The sequence below is a fragment of the Terrapene carolina genome, unplaced genomic scaffold, assembly GCF_002925995.2.
Source record: "Terrapene carolina triunguis isolate 2854851 unplaced genomic scaffold, T_m_triunguis-2.0 Scaffold68, whole genome shotgun sequence".
Classification (NCBI taxonomy): Eukaryota; Metazoa; Chordata; order Testudines; family Emydidae; genus Terrapene; species Terrapene triunguis.
The window spans coordinates 25,212,308-25,229,870 of NW_020664419.1; the positions used below are offsets into that span (position 1 = coordinate 25,212,308).

The 17,563-nt window shown below is 40.2% G+C and overlaps 2 protein-coding genes across 5 annotated transcripts; one reads left to right on the forward strand and one right to left on the reverse strand.

Moving 5' to 3' along the window:
• Positions 1-1,438: 1,438 nt before the first annotated feature.
• On the reverse strand, positions 1,439-7,816 carry LOC112112424 (putative Dol-P-Glc:Glc(2)Man(9)GlcNAc(2)-PP-Dol alpha-1,2-glucosyltransferase). Of its 2 annotated transcripts, XM_024208339.3 has the most exons (3): positions 7,592-7,816; positions 4,403-4,600; positions 1,439-2,679 (listed from the first exon to the last, which is right to left on the reverse strand). In XM_024208339.3, exons 1-3 carry the CDS (start codon positions 7,754-7,756, stop codon positions 1,624-1,626), a joined length of 1,419 nt encoding a protein of 472 aa, XP_024064107.1. In that variant the 5' UTR covers positions 7,757-7,816; the 3' UTR covers positions 1,439-1,623. The 2 variants fall into 2 exon arrangements, with proteins under 2 accessions (XP_024064107.1, XP_024064108.1); XM_024208340.3 differs by lacking the exon at positions 4,403-4,600.
• On the forward strand, positions 7,430-14,763 carry TPRKB (TP53RK binding protein). 3 transcript variants are annotated; one of them, XM_029910846.1, is made up of 6 exons: positions 7,430-7,482; positions 8,151-8,259; positions 9,437-9,630; positions 10,461-10,583; positions 11,752-11,928; positions 13,325-14,763. In XM_029910846.1, the coding sequence occupies exons 3-6, from the start codon at positions 9,487-9,489 to the stop codon at positions 13,409-13,411; spliced, it is 531 nt and encodes a 176-aa protein (XP_029766706.1). In that variant the 5' UTR covers positions 7,430-7,482; positions 8,151-8,259; positions 9,437-9,486; the 3' UTR covers positions 13,412-14,763. The 3 variants fall into 3 exon arrangements, with proteins under 3 accessions (XP_029766706.1, XP_029766707.1, XP_024064109.1); XM_029910847.1 differs by lacking the exon at positions 7,430-7,482 and adding an exon at positions 7,584-7,651; XM_024208341.3 differs by lacking the exon at positions 7,430-7,482 and having other exon boundaries at positions 7,865-8,259.
• The last annotated feature ends 2,800 nt before the right edge of the window (positions 14,764-17,563 follow it).

Sequence of the window (17,563 nt, forward strand, 5' to 3'; positions counted from 1 at the left end):
GAATTTGCTGTGAGTACACAGACCTGACTGCAATATTTCAGTCCCAGAACAGAGAGTAGCTTGGAGACACTTCACTCTTGGGCATTTTATTTATAAAGCTGCTTTATAAGCTATTAGAAATGTCCAAAGAATACTTGCAAGTCTAATTAAAGTAATTTACTGAGGGGAAAAAACACAGCGTTCTTTGATTCTGAAAATACACAAAGGTGCTTTTTTAAAAACAAAAATTTCCATATACAGTACACCTTTCTATATATATGAAAAACATGTAAAAATACAATTAAATAATGCCATTGGTACTTTTTTAAGATTATATGTCAGCTCTTAGAAACAATCAGTTCTACTTGGGAGAACACTTACATCCCACTTAAGTGCAAACTTGTTAAGCACATAACCTCAGGACATAGAAAGCCTATTATTTTAAAGAGTGTTCATTATACTAAGCTCCACAGTGTAATGATGTGTTTTAGAAACTGCTCCCTTTTGAACACGTCATGTTATCAAATGCAATTTATCTTTTGTTGTACAATTACATTTATTTCTCAAAAAGAAGGTTCATCCATTATGAGTTTATAAATATTGATCTGGGGTAAAATGTTCAAAACACCTAAGTGACTTAGAAGCCTAGGTCACATTTTCAAGAGTGACTTAGGCACTTAGCAGCCTAAATCTCACTGAAAGTCATTGGGAAGTAGGAACTTTAAAAATTTTACCCCTGAAGAATCTGGGGTGAAATCCTGGCTTCCCTGGATTTAATCCCTGATCTCTAACAGATATGGATGGAAATGACCTACGCTGCAGATTTTTACTGTTTATGAAAACCGGTCATAACTTAGATAAATATTTAACTGCTGAAATACTTTGGAAAAAACCCTACAACCTGAAATCAGAATGCTTACCAATTAATTTGCAATTTTTTTTTAAGTTTTATTTGTGCTGGTCTCCAACCAAGAATTTAACGTTTACTCCAACATTTCCAAGTATCAGTTACTTTTTTCCTTGGTGTCTAATAGCAGATAAATCTTTTTCCAGAGCCCCCACTAGAGGATACACAGTTTTATAAGTATTTACCATAGAACAACATTATTATTATGAATTATGACTGTAAACATCTCCCTCATTTCACATTAATTGCAGAATGTTTGGAAACACTTCTGAATTTTCCCTGATGCCATATTTATTAAATCCAGGACCCTATAGCCTTATAAATTTGGTGTAATACCCTATCATGTAGAAAGAGTAAATCAGATCTCATATTCATTTCCAGGAATATAAACATCCAACTCACTTCAGTCCCTACACCAGGGATCGACAACCTTTGGCACGCAGCCAGCACATCCCTCGGCCCACGCCACTTCCCACAGCCCCCATTGGCTTGGAACAGTGAACCGCAGCCAGTGGGAGCTGCGATCAGCCGAACCTGCGGACGCTGCCGATAAACAAACTGTCCCGGCCCGCCAGCAGATTTCCCTGACGGGCCACGGGCCAAAGGTTGCCAATCCCTGCCCTATGCTGTCCACAGAAAAGTTACACATAGCAATACACTTTACTTAATTTTAGGACCTGTAGTCACTTATTCATTGCAGAAAAGGCACAGAATTGAGTCTTCTTAAGAGTACAAAATCACCACATAAACCTCTGGATTTCTTCACTATTTGGCCACTGAAATGTTTTGTTCAGAAATAGATGAAAGGTTACTGCATTCACAACAACATATAAAGTCAGCTCAAGAAGAAGCCTGGAAAGAGGTGGAACTGGAATATTGAGCCTATATATTAAAAATGGCAAAATGAAGTAACGAAATTCCAGTAGCTTTTGAGGAACTGTGACAGCAAATACACATACAAAATATATTAAGTTCCAGAAAATAGATTTTGATTTCAGAGAGTCAGCCAAACTCCAGCCAGCAAATATATAGGCTGGAACAAATATGTATTTCACAAGGTCATGTCTTTGGAAGACTTTTCTCCATACATAAAATGTGTAATGTCTGTTATCTCCAATCAAGTATTTATGAACATATGTAAATTTCCAGACCAGGAATAAAGAGATGGCAATGAGTATGCTATATTGAATCAAGTGCTTCCGTACTGATTGAAGGAAATTTCCAATTTTATTAAGTGTCATTAGATGAGGAAAGGAAAAAAAGAGAGTAAAGGAAAAAAAGTAGAACAGCTGAGGGATGTGGAAACAGGCTTCATGGCTACTCCTGTCACCAACAACTATTCCACCATTGATTACCACAAATGCAAAGAACACAATTACTAAGAAGATGTACGGCCAGGTCAGAACAATAAGAGTTACTAGGTTTTTAAATGACATGATGTACTCAGTAAGAAATTGTAATACTTTGATTAATTCTGAAAATGATCCCTTCATGGCTGAAATCCTTTCTTCTTTTTTCTTCTGTAATTCTGTCTTCCAGGCTTCACTTAGCTTTTGTGCAACCACACTTCCCCCACAGAAAATAGTCCATATAATATTTGTTTGACGAAACATAAAGCCACAAAACCCAAGTAGGGCTGAAGTTTTATGGTTACCATAAAGGCACATTAAATATGCAAACAGAGTAAAAAACACTGATCCTGTGTCTGTATAATAAAGGAATGTAAAAAAATAGAGGGTAGGAAACATTGCAAGGGTTAACGTAGATAAGATTCTCTGGAAACCAGACACAGTCTAGAGAAAGGGAGAAAAAAAAACTATCAGTAATATAGTAATATAGAACAAAAATCACAATTATTTAAAGGGTCCCATTCTTTAGAATCCTCAGTACCATAAAACAGCATATCTTCTGAGTAGAATCAGTTTTTATTACACCAGTATGCACACTGCACTCAATTCATTGTCAACCTTCTGCTACACTAATATGGAACATAAGACAATAAAGCGTAAGAGAAATATAAGAATGTAGAATATTAGAGCACTGCTGGTGATTTAAAAGTAAACTGTGAAGAAAATAGGAAAATTACATTAATTTCAATTCTATCTTAGGTGTTTATATAGTGTCTGTCATGGCATATCTAAGGCCCCTATCCTGCAACTATCTTACTCCAGTTCCCTATGACATCCAAAATGCACCATTCTCTGACAGCACAGTTACCATAACTTCTGCTGAAACTGGCCACAGAGCGTCATTTAAGCGTATTTAATCTGTGGTTATTTTCCTTTTCATTATTATTTTATAAACTAGTAAAGAAACTTTGAAAAAAAAAGTCCAGTTGAAAATACTAAAGCCAACGCTTTCACTTATACAAGTTACTTTATATTTATATTTCCACCTACAAATATAAAATCAAAGCTATTCCAAAAGAATTAATAAATAATTCAATTAGACCCTGACCTTGTAAAGATTTATGCATGTGTTTTTTAAGAGATGACTTTATCCTGGATTGAGAATATCTACATGGAGAGATGATTTCTGATGATAAAGGGATCCTTAATCTAGCCAACAAAGGCATAAATTGATCTCAAGGCTGGAAGCTGAAGCTAGGCAAATTCAGACTAGAACTAAGTGCACGTTTTTAAATACGGTAATTAACCACTAGCACAATTTACCTAGAAATGTCACTTGAAATCTTTATATCAAAATTAGATGTTTTTCCAGACAGTAAGTTCTAGCTCTGTAATACTCAGACCTCAGTGGTTCAGGAGCCAAATTAGTGATTAACATTACCCCAAAGAACCACAGTAGTGTGAATTCATTGTTTTGTTTGCTATAGTACTATATATTCATATTTAAATAGTATGACAGGGGAAATATTGTGTATGTGTGTGTATGTATATATAAAATTATTCTCACAGCAAAATGACTGACCAAGTATTATTATTTTATCAACTACAATTGGTTAATAACATAGTAAAAGCATCCTGATTGGTTAATAACTTAGATTGGTTAATAATTAAATCACACAGTGTTTTAATATTATGTGCTGCAAAGAGTCAGAGAAGACACATTAAAAAGACACTTGGGTCTCACAAGCCTCAATCTGAGTATCACTAGTCTAGCTCAACCCCAAGTTATGGGCTTGATGAAGGAATTACTCCGTGAAGTTCTAAGGCCTATGGAATGTAGGTCAGACTAGATTATCATAATGGTCCCTTTCAGGCTATAAAAATCTATTAATATTAACTTTATAAATACAGTAGTCCCATTAACTTGAATAGGACTATTCAAATGTGTAAAGTGTAAAACTTTACAGGATCAAGCCCCTAAGGGAGAGGGAAAAACCTGTTTTTAGAGAAAAAGGAAGGAGCCCGTAAAATAATCTAAATGATATAAATATTTGTTGCATAAAACCAAAGAGATCTGAAACTTCTCATACAGTAAGGGAATAGCTTAGAGTCTCATCAAAAAACTGTATGTATTACTGTATGTAATTCTAATGGATTCGGAGTGTACCTTGTTTTTATGATGTATCTTGCACAAAAGCAAATACAGTAAGTAGAAGTTCCCAACACTGAAAAGGAGGTTAATAAATCGGAGCATTCCCGTAGAGCACACTACACTTCCAGACCATCCAAAGAGCCAAACTGCAGGTTTCACTATTCCAACAGACATCAAGTATAAGCCAGGCAATGTAGTGATCATGGGGTCCCACTTAAAAAAAAACCAAACAAACAGGGGATTGAAGGATTGGGAAAACCCAAAGATGCATCACAGAAACAATTAAAAACAATAATAGGTTGATAAGCAGTTCTATCTTACTCTCCAACTCATTAATTTTCCATTAAGTTATTGGTTATCTTTATAGTCAATATTAGTCAGATCAGTAAACAAAAACAGTCTCACTCTACATTCAATCACAAAAAAAAGTTTTAATTTTTTTTAGGGTTGTATGGATTTTGGTTTATAAAAAAACAATCATTTTTGTCTGGAAGAGCTGAAGACAACATGAAAAGGAAAAGAAATTGCACCTGTGCCCTTTTTTTGCTTCTTTGTGCTATATACAAATGTTTCCCTCTCCACTAACCCATCCATAAAAAAGTATATTTTTCTGCTTGTTTTGTTTTTTTAACATGACTAGACATTTAGGTTTCCCTACCATAATAGTTTTCTTAAAAACTTTATGGACAACCAACTAACCAACCAGAGGACTATGTCATCAAGTGCACCAAGCAAGTGAAACTTGACTGCAAGTAGAAACCAGACATCTATTCAGACTGTTTAAAATCTTAGTTTTTGTTAATACCTAACAGACAACTAGAAGAAAAGAGATAGATAAGTGGTAGATGCCTAGTTGCTTTGGAGATTGACTGGATAGATTTTCTAAATGGAATAACCCTGCAATCCTGGCAGAAGGTGGACTAAATGGTTTTGATTTTGTTTTCTTTTTTCCCCATTCCCTCTACCTTTGTCCTTTATTTCTCTTTGTCAATGATGTCTAGGGTAGATTTATTCTCTTTCATTTTTACTTTATCTTTTTTTTCCCCTCCATTTTTTTCTACCCCTCTGTAACCTTTGAGAACAATTACCATCTATTTCCCCAGCTTATCCAAACTCAGGGCAGACCATTCTTGGTATGGCTGATATATCTTAAGTAAAAATAACAAGCATGAAAAAATCCTTAATTTAAAAAAGAATTCCAAGCTTTCTTTATATATCATAAACAAAAAAGGGCCCAAGCAATATTTTCCTTCTTTGTGGTCACCCTTAAATGAAACATAAGTACTGTGCATGCATTCCTCAAACTATTGTTATTAACAAGCACTTATTAGCTGGGAAATTATGACTATAATTATATCACATTTTTCTGTCGATAGCTAAGGCCTGACAATTGCTCCCCCTCAGAAATAATTTGTGCAGTCCACCAACTAGCAAGAATTGTTAAAAGCTCATCTCCACTTATCACATCATTTGAGTGCCAAAGCAGTTTAATCTGCTCCAGCAGATAGGAGGCATATATTCTACACTGCACATTTCTTTCTGTGGCATATAGAATAAATACACAGGTAGCCCCCCTAGAACGGGTATATATAGCAGCACAGATGGTAAGATACGGCTCAGGCAAGTAAAGACACACCTGAACGGTGTTAGTAAGTACCCGAGTACATACCCTGCATGGCTCTCTACTTGCCCAAGCCATGCATCACTGCTGCTGGAGCCTCTCCGGGCCACAGGAAAAGACTCTCGCAGCAGGGAAAGGTTCTGGCAGGGGGGAGGCAGCGAGGAAAGAACCCGGCAGCTCCATGCTGTTGGAGTCTTTCCCTGCCACAGGGAGAGATTTCAGGAGCAGGGAAAGACTCCTCCGGCTCCCCATTGCTAGCGTCTTTCCCTGCAGCTAGGAAGGACTCTAGCAGGGAGGAGGCAGCAGGGAAAGCCTACTTTTCCTATTGCATCCCCCCCGCCAGAGTCTTTCCTCATCACAGTGAACAGCTGCAGCAGTGGTGAGCTGCTGAAGCCTTTTCCTGCCAATGCCACCAGAGCCTTTTACTGATATGCATAGCTATATACACCATACTGTGGGTGAAGTCTGCTTTCCACTGTGCCCTGTAGCTAAAGACACTCTACACACCCCGCCTGTGGCGCTTAGTGTGTAGACATAGCCAAAAACAGCTCCACCACTCCCATCCAAAAAGACCAATGACTGATACCAAAAAACAAAGAGGTATCCAGGGGTGCTGGAACAATTTGTATAGTGGGGGTGCTGAGAGCCCTTGCATCAAACTGTAAACCCTGTATATGATGGAAACCGCTGCAAGCCAGGGGGTGCTGCAGCATCCCCAGCACCTATGGAGGTACCATAACGCATTGTATTATACCATGCCAAGATGGCGACAGAGAAACTACAGGAGGATAGTGCTCTGAGTATTATCATTCCCTTCACTTGAGTGTAACTGGAGAGGGAGAGGAGATAAGGAACAGGGCACCGTGAGAGTCTACCTCAAGCTGGGACGTCCAGGGCTTGCAGCCTGGCACCCGTGACTAGGGTGACCATATGTCCCGATTTTATAGAGAGAGTTCCGATTTTGGGTCTTTTTCTTCTATAGATTCCTATTACCCCCCACCCCCATCCCGATTTTTCACATTTGCTGTCTGGTCACCCTACCCATGACAGCTCCAACTCCCAGGCCTGTCTGAGCACTATGCTCCCAGCCGGCAGCTCAGTGGTTTGACCATTGGCCTGCTAAACCCAGAATTGGGAGTTTAATCCTTGAGGGGGCCACTTAGGGATATGGGGCAAAAATCTGTATTGGTCCTGCTTTGAGCAGGGGGTTGGACTAGATGACCTCCTGAGGTCCCTTCCAACCCTGCCATTCTAGTCTATGGCGGGGCTGTGTTTCCACACAGGTCGGTGGAAATGGAAACACTCGGGTTTGGGCGGTATTTGCCCACAGACAAGCCGAGCGCACCAGCAGGCTCTCCGCAGGCTGCGGGAGGAAGTCACGACGGCGACCCGTGCCCCTGCTGGAGGGGCTGCCGGGATCCCGCCAGCCGCGGGGGGAGCTGGGGCCCGCCTAGCGGGGCAGGCGGCACCCTGGGTAGGGGGTGACACTGGTCCGGGGCTCGGCAGCGGCCCCGGCGGGGGTGGATGTGGCGGTGCTGGGGGAAGCGGGGCGGGGCCGGGCCGCCGGGGAGCCCCGTACGCACCTGCTGGAAGAGGCCCTCGCAGTAGGCCTGCGCCTGCGGGACGTGGAAGGCCTCGTCCATGTAGGGCGCGCGCTGCTCGCGGTTCAGCGCCGAGAAGAGCAGGCACGAGAGCAGGAAGGCGCCGCTGATGGCGGCGGAGAAGCCATAGGCCTCGGAGCGCTCCATGGCGCGGGCCGGCCGGAACGGAGCCTGCCGAGCCGGAGCTCGGGGCGGGGGGCGAGCCTGGGTTTCCGGGGAAGGGATTGCCCGCAGCACGCGGAGGAGGAAGCGGGTCGGACGGACAGACGCGCGGGGAGGGAGCTGCTGAGCCGGACGCGGAGACCGGGGGTGGGAGAGGTGCCCGCGCGGGCTGGCTGCTGAAGCTCCCGCTGCTCTGAACAGTCCCTGCGGGAGAGCTCCGCGGTGGGTGATGCCTCAGGCAGGGCCTGCAGGAGGGGCCTGGAGAGGGCTGGGTCCTGTGCAGGTCTGAGTGTCCCTCTGTGTCCCATGACGGGAGGTGCCCGGGGTGAAGTGTGACAGGAGCTGTAAGACATAAAGCTTTTCTCTTTGTCCCTGCCAGAGCATTGCAGAGCCACCTCGGCTCAGACACACCCACCTACAACCTCCGGCGGCCTGGAGCTGATGATAGTTGGAGCCTATATTGTTTAAACTTTTTTCTGTTTTTTGGGTAAGAAAAAATTCTTAGTAATGATACGATATTTTTTTCTTGGGCAAATTCAGATTAATCACATACAGTGGATTCAGTTTCTAAAGTTAATATTTAACTTTTTTGTCAGAGTAAAAATAATAAATGGAACATTTTACAAATCTTTTTACAATATGTTAACTTTTGCATAATGATCGCATTTACTTATTTTATTAAAGAAGAGATAAAAGGAGGAAGGAAAGCATGTGTAAAACTGAATCAGACCATAGTCACCAAAGGCCTCTCTTACAAGGTCCCAGAGTGCTTTCAACTCCCATTTGGGAGAAGGGCAGGGCAGGGCAGCACCTTGTTAAGACCTTAGAGGACTGGGACCTTCCAGTAGATAAGTGACTGGTCATGTACTGCTGCCTGGGCTTCCTTCTTGTTTCCATCTGCAAAACTTTAATCTCCCAACTTTCTTAATATTTTTTCCATATAAACGACTGAGATGTCATCTGATTGTGAATGGCTGGGGAAGCGATTTGTAATCCTGAATAGGAGAGGTGGTGGTCCATGAGACAATTTTTGTATTAAAATGTGGTCCATACTAAGAAAATATTTGAAAATTCCTGTCTTAACGCACAGGAGTGGTTATTTTATGCAATGTTTTTTGTAGCTGTGTTGATCCCAGGATGATAGAGAGGCCAGGTAGGTGAGGTAATATCTTTTACTGGTGAGTGAGACAAGCTTTTTAGCTTACACAGAGTTCTTCTTCAGCTCTGGGAATCTTAATCAGAGTGTCACAGCTAAATACAAGGTGGAATAGATTGTTTAGCACAGTGGTTTTCAACCTGTGGTCCGTGGACCCCTGGGAGTCTGCAGACTATATCTAAGGGCTCTGCAAAAGGTTGTCCATAGAACAGTGGTTTTCAGCCTGTGGTCTGCGGACCCGCCTAGGTCCGCAGACTATGTCTAAGATTTTCAAAGGGGTCCACACCTCCATTCAACATTTTGTATGGGTCCGCAAATGAAAAAACATTGAAAACCACTTATTTAGCATAAGTAGTAAACACATATTTCAAGGAACCATTCAAGGTAAAATGACCCATATTTTATGATATTTGCTACTTAAGCTTCATTAAGAAACATTATTCTGAAAGAGACAAAGTTATCTTAAGTATTATGAATCCTGTGCATTAATTATGTTTATAAATTCTCTAGGTTTGGCTGTTTTATACTGGTTCAAGGCAAACTCACTCTTTGTTACAAGATGCAGCATTTCACACATCAACTGGAACTATTTCCTGACTGTCGTGTGACTCTTGTTTTGTTTAACGATGTCAAAAATGCTGTTGCTCTAAGAAAAAAAGCAATGGAAGGATCTATTGATGGAGCATTAATAAATCCTGCAATGGTAAGCAAATCACCAAATAATTGCCCATTATAACTGTTTCTATTGTATTACAGTTTTGTTAGCTATAATTCCTCCTCTGTTAAGAACTGTATACGAAACTCGATATGTTTGTATTCCTGCAAGCTTCTGCACATGGTTGGACTTCTGTGCCTATCCACAGCCCCATGGACTTCACTTGGACTTCATACAAGTGTAAGGGTCCACCCATGCAGATCTAATTGTAGGATTGGGCTTTAAGAGTTTACAGCCTTCTGTCTTTGATTCACTTCACCTCCTAGAAGATGAAGCTATTTGAATGATTTACTTCCATCTGTCAAAGTAAATGCTAATCATTTAAAGATTTAGTTCCAGAAATAGTTTGAATAGTCTTCATGTCCTAATATCTAACATCTGAAGCCTTTGTTCTTCTTTCACTCCATAACTATTTTCAGAACCTGACATTACCTTTTGTTAGAAGTAGCAAAGCAATGGTTATTGGAGAGAAAAAGAACTTTATTAAACAACCTTGACCCATTAGATTGCTGGATTTGATTCCTTTAAATTCTTTGATTTGAGACAGTTTAATCAGTGATGTTATTCATTGATCACTAAGGGACACAGTCAGTCATCCTAACAGGTTGAGTACTACCTGTCTCAGTGAGTAGTCCCATTGACTTCAGTGGGACAACTCACAGAATAATCTATTGCTCAATGTAAGGATAGCAGATTTTAGGACAGTAAAAAAGAAGTAATTGAGAGAAAGTTTACATTATTAAGATGATATGATTTTGACTGGGGGGGGGCAAAACTAATTCTTTATAGTTTTAATCTTTTCCTATTCTGTTCTGCAGATTGTTGATCCATTTCAGATTCTTGTGGCAACAAACAAAGCAGTTCACCTACGCAGGATTGGTAAAATGAAGACTAGAACTCTTAATGCAGAAATTATTTTCAACCTTTCCCCAAATAACAATGTAAGATTTTCTTTGCTGAGCAAATGTCTCTGTTGCCAGATGAGCTTTCCAAAATCCACCCAGCCAAGCTGAAAATAAGCATTCACTTGACTTGAGCCAAAATTGGAAAAACTTCTATTTCTCTGATGACAATAAACGCTACAAAATAATAAGTAATGTGGCAAATCTTCAACATGGCTAGACCTACATGTGCATAAACAATTGTGCCTCTCAGTGCGAGCTCACTTCCTTTTTAAGAAAGCCCCCTTTGTTTGAAAATTGTGTTTCTAATTAGCTTATTATTAAGATTTCCACATATTTCTCTATTATACCCTAAGTTCCAGAAAACTCCAGGAATGCAAAAATTAGTGGACTTGCAAAAGCAAGGGCAATTTTAAAGTTTTAGACTTATGAAGGTGTTCCTCCAGTATGTAAATTCACATTCTGAATGCATAACCAGTCATTAATATAGAGGCATTGTGCTTTTGGTTGAGATAAAGCCTTCACTCACCTCTGCCGTAAGTAAAAGAGTTGGGACAGAATTAGGAAGACCAAACATTTCCCTCAAAAATATATTTTGCACCATCTCTAATGACCTCAGAACAGTTTTCTAGTCCCAAATTTCTGTACCACTGAATATTTGAGCACAAACTTTGCCCTAAACACTCTATGCACTGAAGCAATTAAATTATCTCCATACATATGAAAAAAATAAAGAACTGCTTGTATAGACTTTAAGGCATGCTCCTTAACCTTCTGTATATGCTTATCCTATTCATTGCTGCATGTAAAAAAAAATGCCCAGATAAAAAAAGGACTTGATTTGTTCAATACAGTGGTCATTGTCCATTTACGCAACTTTGGTCTGTGGCCAAAGGTAATTACTTTAGTTTTCTGATCATTTAGGGACATACTGTCCTGTTGACAAAAAAATAACCCCTAAAATTTCTTAACAAACACTTTAGACACAAAGGTATTTGGGACACCAAAACCATATGACTTACCAAAGTAAAAATTGGGTCTATATTCTCTGCTGCTATAAACTGGCACTGCTCCACAGATGTGGAACTATGCCAGTTTACACAATTGGAAAATTTAGCAAAATGACTGAAAAGATTATACTGGTCACTGGCTTCCATGTAATAAGAAAATGACCAATACAATTTCAATATTTCTCATTTTATCTTAGATTTCAGATGCATTGAAAAAGTTTGGTATTTCAGACAATGATTCTGCAGTGCTTATTGTTCTGATTGAAGATAAAGAAAAAACTGTAAATCTGGAAAGCATAATATCTCAAGTGGAAGGCCAGCAGGTTTCTCTAGCAGAACTCCACAAAATAACAGACATAGCCAAAGTTAAAAAGGTTTGTAAAAGCTTGTTTTAGGAATATGTGAAATATGACTAAGGCTGGGATATTTTACTTAACTAGCTCATTAAATCCAAATTGGCTTCTAAAGATTCCCAAATCTGTAGTGTGAATACTCATTACTTTTCTTTAACCTTGTGGGTTTTTGTGTAAGTGATTGGAAACTTTTATTTTAAGTGGAAATGGAGTATTTGTTTGCTGCTGCTTCTGTTTTCTATTCAGGGAATTTCATTTTTCAATGGATGTTGATCCAGCAGCATCCAAAACTGTCACTGGCTTCAATGGGAGTTTTGGGTACACGAGGAATGTTAGGTTGAGTCCTTTGAGGTTTCTCACAACTGCAGGTTTGCACCTTCTGTTTTTCTCTAGGGAAGATGCATGGAATTAAAAATAAGGCCAAAATACTGCAAAGATTTACACAATTTCTTAACTTTAAGCATGTGAATAATCCAATTGGAAGGCCCTAAAATAGTAGTATTGAGTTGACAGGCTGCTGGCAGTTGCTTTAGAAATAAAAAGATTTTGCAATAATGTCATAGCCTTTATTTTAAGTCCTTGCTGCTTTTTTTTGATGTGTTACAGACTTCTGGAAACCAAAACAGGAGTCTGGTTAACTGTGCTAGAAAATAAAATAGATGTTTGGTGCCTGAAATTCTTCATAATATAATAAATCTATTTAAAGTAATGGTTGCAAACCCATTTTCATATTTAAACCTGACCAGCAAAGGACATTTAAACACTGTGTGTGTGCCCTTTTTTCTTTTCTATAATATGTAAAGAAGGCTTGGGCAATTTTTTTTTTTTAAATCTCCTTTTTTTTTTTTTAACCTTTAGAAATACCAAGAATGTCAAGTCTAGTATTCCTTGCTTTTGCTGGAGAAACTTTAATAAATCTTTGAGATGTGTGTTGGGAGCCCTCTCACTTAAATGAAGGGCAAAGGTGTCAATTTTAAATATTTGATCCTGTGCGGAATCCTGGTCCCATTGAATACAATAGGAGTTTTGCGAGGTGAAGATTTCAGTCCCAGTTTCCAAAATGCTCATTATGTTAATAAAGTTAATTAGATGCAAACCAAAAAAACATAGAGCTTTTAAGTGCGGGCTAAAAGTCTCATTCCCTCCATTTCTTACCTTTCACTCTCTTGCCTCCTGTGATTGTAAAAATGTGTCTAGTTCCTCAGTCTCCATTAAGTCTAGCCTGAAAGACAAGATCTACATTTCTAATGTAAAAAAAAAGGAAAAAAATCTTCAAAAATACTTAAATATCTTCTTTATAAAGAAATGTGTTTTGTTGTTTTGGGAGGTTTTTTTTTTTAAGAAAAAGGGTACATGCCCAGTTTTTTTCTTCTCTGTATAATCTTTACATGTTTTTTGTTTTGTTTTGTTTCCACAGATGTACAAACTTACTCCACAGGAAGAAAAAATTGGCACCTTACTTGATGGCATCATTTGCAGAATGTCAACAAAAGATATTGCATGAAAACATTCAAATAAAAGAAAAAATCCACTTTAAAACTACAGGAACAACTATTGCAACCATTCTTATTAGTTTTGGACTCTGTCTCAATACTAAAATACTTTGCACTCCTTTATTTTATTTTGCTTGGAAGAGTAAGAAGAGTCACTAAAACATTCTGTGAAAGAAACTGACAGGACATAAACCACTAAAGGAACACTGAAGCAATATTTTATCTTAAGCTTCATTCAACTTCAGAAATGCGTCACATAGTGCAGTACTGAGCAGAGTTTGAATTCTCACAACTTGTACATATTCTACCCATTGTTTTATTTACAAATATTTTTTTAAATAATTTTTCCCAATATCTTTTAACTGGTCATAAACATAAGGTTTCAAAATCTATTACTACTTTACCTTTGTTGTAAAGTGCTTTAACATAATCAGATATGCCACTAACGGTGCAAACTATTTTTATTATCCCCAAGGCCTGCAATGACTTGGTTTGCATGAGCACGGAGAATAAAGGATGATACGGAGACATTTTTAGCTGCTTAGTGTTTATGTATGTATCATACTTGTCTAACCATCATGCACTAGGAGAGCATATACAAACTGCCTCTTGTGATTTCCTAACACACACAAGTGTATGTGAGTGTCACACATAGAAAATAGGTCCCTGCCCCAAGGAGTTTACAATCCAAATGAGAGATTTGACAAATGAGGATAACGTACACTATGGAAGGGGGAGAGGTGAGGAAGGAAGCGGGTCATGGGGATGTGTTTACATTGCTATTCTGTATTAGTTATGCACATTTAGTTGGTTCATAAACTACTTCATGTAAATGCACTCATTTATTTGCTGATGATATTGCAGAAGTTAGTTTTTAGGAAGGATTTGAATGAGGTAATTGTGGAGCCCTGAACAAATTTTTTGAAGACATTCCAAGCATTAGGGCTAACAAGGAAGAAGCCACAGAGACGTTTGCAAGAGGAGATGCAAGGGGTATTGAGGCTGGTGTCAGTGAAAGGTCAGGAGCTGATACAACCTGTCATATGGAAGGTTTTCTCAGCAGTCTAGCTATACAGCTATTGTGGCTCACCATTTGAGAACTCAAAATAGTCAGGATAGACATGGGTAAAGATTTTTTTTCCATTCAGCTTGTGATGAAAGAAGCAGAAGAATGTAGAAGCATGCGAAAAGAAAGTTGGAGGGTTCTAGCCTTCAAGATATCTGTAACAAAACTAGAATAGCATGTAGTAAGAAAGCCAGTGGATCTTCTACTAATCCATCTAAACTTCTAAGGGCGCCTGCAGTTTCACCCATGACATTCTGCTTGCTCTGCTTTTTTGAATAAATAATTATCTTCTGTCTATGCCTTTGTCATATCATTCTTTGACAATTTATTTCTCTAACACCACTCCCATATGAATGGCTCATAGTTGCAGTTTTGTTCCTCCCATATATCCCACTATTAATAATTTTCCTCCAAAGATGACTTTGACTGAAATGAAGATACACTGCTTGAGTTCCCTCAGGTGCCTGTTTCATCATCCTTTATTAACTCCTTTCTCTGCCTTTGTTTTGGTGCTTGGGTAAGTATTCTATTCTATATAGTTCTTATACTGCAGTCATCACTGTAGTACCTGAGCACTCTGCAGTTGTGCATTAAGCAATGTGACTATGCATTTGTCATGTATTTATTCTCTCATCCTCTCCCAAGGGGAGAAGCACGTCCTGTGGAATGTCTTATTTTGGTAGAGTTTTAGGTTTTTGTTTTGTTTTTTTGTTTTTAAATACAGTAGATTACACATATTAGCAAGTCCTCAGTCTTCAGCAAAAAGTTATTATCCAGCAGTTGCTAATAAGTGGAAGGCAGGTTTGCAAGACTACAGCCGGGGAAGGTAGCTCTGGGATGTGCTTTCCCTGGCTGCAAACTAGCTCAGGCAAAGCAGCAGTAGAAAGGAGGACTGCAGCCTGGATGCCAGGGTTCTCTGTGGGGAGTGAAGGTGCTAGGGGTCCCATGGGGCTATACTGTACCTCTCCTTTCTCTATGTGTTGGGGCTCAGCATGTCCCATCACTTGCTTCCCTGCATGCAGTCTCCTGGCAAGATGCAATGAGGGTTACCATGCAGCTCAGCATCCAAGCTGCAGCCTCCTTTTCTGCTACTGCCCTGCCCACAGCCTCCCCTCCCTTAACTTACCTCCTCTGTAGTTCCTCTACATGGGCAAGTTTGCTTAGCTGCCTTCAATCGCCACGCTGTCCGGAGTGGTTCACGAGCGTGAGTGCCAACCTCAGGGCACACTGTCAAGAAGCAGGGCAGACACCCCAGGCTGGTTGTATGTTCTATAATTAGATTTCACCAATCCAGTAACAAAAGTTTACTCCTAAAGCACTACAACAGTTTTACTGCGGAGTCACAGTCAGTCTCCTTGGGCATTCTAGTCTATCTTGCCTCCCAAGAAAGTTGGACTTGGTGGTAGTTGGTTGCTATATACCAAAAATCACAAAAATTTAAGGTTGCTTTCAGTCCTAAGGGATCAGTCACTTACCCCAGGTAAGCTAATGTGTACCTTCAATCTCTCACCAAAGACAATGCTTGTAGCCAATTCTGTAATAAACTAAAGATTTATTAACTAGGAAAAAGAAATTAGAAAGTTATTAAAAGGTTAAAGCAAGCAAACATATACACAAATGAGTTACATTTTGTGGTTTTAAAAGGTGACAGCTATAGTTATCTGTTAGCTCTGAATCTCTTTTAGGGCTAAGCCAGGCTGAGTGCGGGGATCTCTGTTTCTCTTTCATAGCTCTGGCCCAGTGAGAGTCCAAACAGCAAACAAAGTAAAAATTTTCTTGTGAGCTGATTTTATTTCCTTTTTCCAGAATTCAAGTTAGTGGGAAGAGCCCTTTTGCACATAGCTTCTTCGTGGGTTTGAAAGGGCAATTAACAAAGCCTTTGTATTGCGATGTCCTACAGTGGCTCATTTAGTTTTGATAGGCCTCCTTGATGGTTAGAAGACAATTTCTCCTGACTTGGTTCACAGTTTCAAAGCAAATGTTTTTTTACAGTTATAAAGCAGGAACTTAAATATTACCTTATAGCATGTGATAAAGAAATAATAAGTGAGATTATTGATTGCAGCAATTTACAAGCATTTCATAAAGTCTAAACATTGTTACAAGTTCAGTATCCATCTCAACCATACTAACACACAGGTGAAACAGACTAGTTTCCATAAATTAATTTTGTCAGTGTGCAACTGACGCCTAAAGCCTTGGCAAGCGCTGGCACCTGGTCTGCCAGCATCACACAGCCCCAGAAAGAAGCACTGAGCACCGGTAGCAGGCAAGTTTGCAGGGCTGCAGCCTAGTAAGGTCCTAGCGTCTCCTTCTCTGCCTGCAGTTGGGGCCTTTCTTCCCCCAAAAAAGATGGGTAGCAGGTATCATAGGCTGGGGGAGGCTGTGCCTCCCCAAATCTACGCTCCACGCCCAGGTCCCCTCCTGCAGTTCCTGGCCCTCTGCTGGGGCTGGGGCTGGCTGGCCTGCTGCAGGGACTCAGGGCGGCTGGTGCTCGGACTGTGTTGCCCAGCGCACTGGGACTGGGGGCACTGCGGCCGTGCCATCCAGCGCACAGGGGCTGACGGCGCTGCTGCCCAGCACTCTGGGGCTGACCGCCTGGTGCACCTGGGCAGGGGGCGCTGCAGCTGTGCCACCAGGCGCTGTGGGCTGCAGTGGGGGTGCTTTGGGCTCCTGACGGGGAGGGGGGATAAATGGGGAGAGGGAGAGGCAGGGCCTTGGGAACAAGGGGAGGGGCCAGGGGCTAGCCTCCCCCAATGGCCACCCATGCCCAAAACGTTGTTAATAAGCAGTATGCCATTGCCAACATCGGAATCCTATTAACACTGATGTTAATGGGAGGGGCTTGGTTCTCAGAAGAATGTAGCCATCAACCAGAAGCATCTACTGTGTATACATTTTGCTGTGTATTTGTATTTTTAAAAGGTGAGGTCGAAGAAAACACCTGGAAGGTAGTGAGATTTGGGATGGTTCTTTGTTTCTGGGGGAGTTCATTACGGTCTTGGAACAGCTCCCAGGGAAGTTCTATTTCCTGCAAAGATGAGCTTTATCCTTATAGTAGAGAGTTCTATTGTGCCAGAGGAGCATAGTTGTTGAA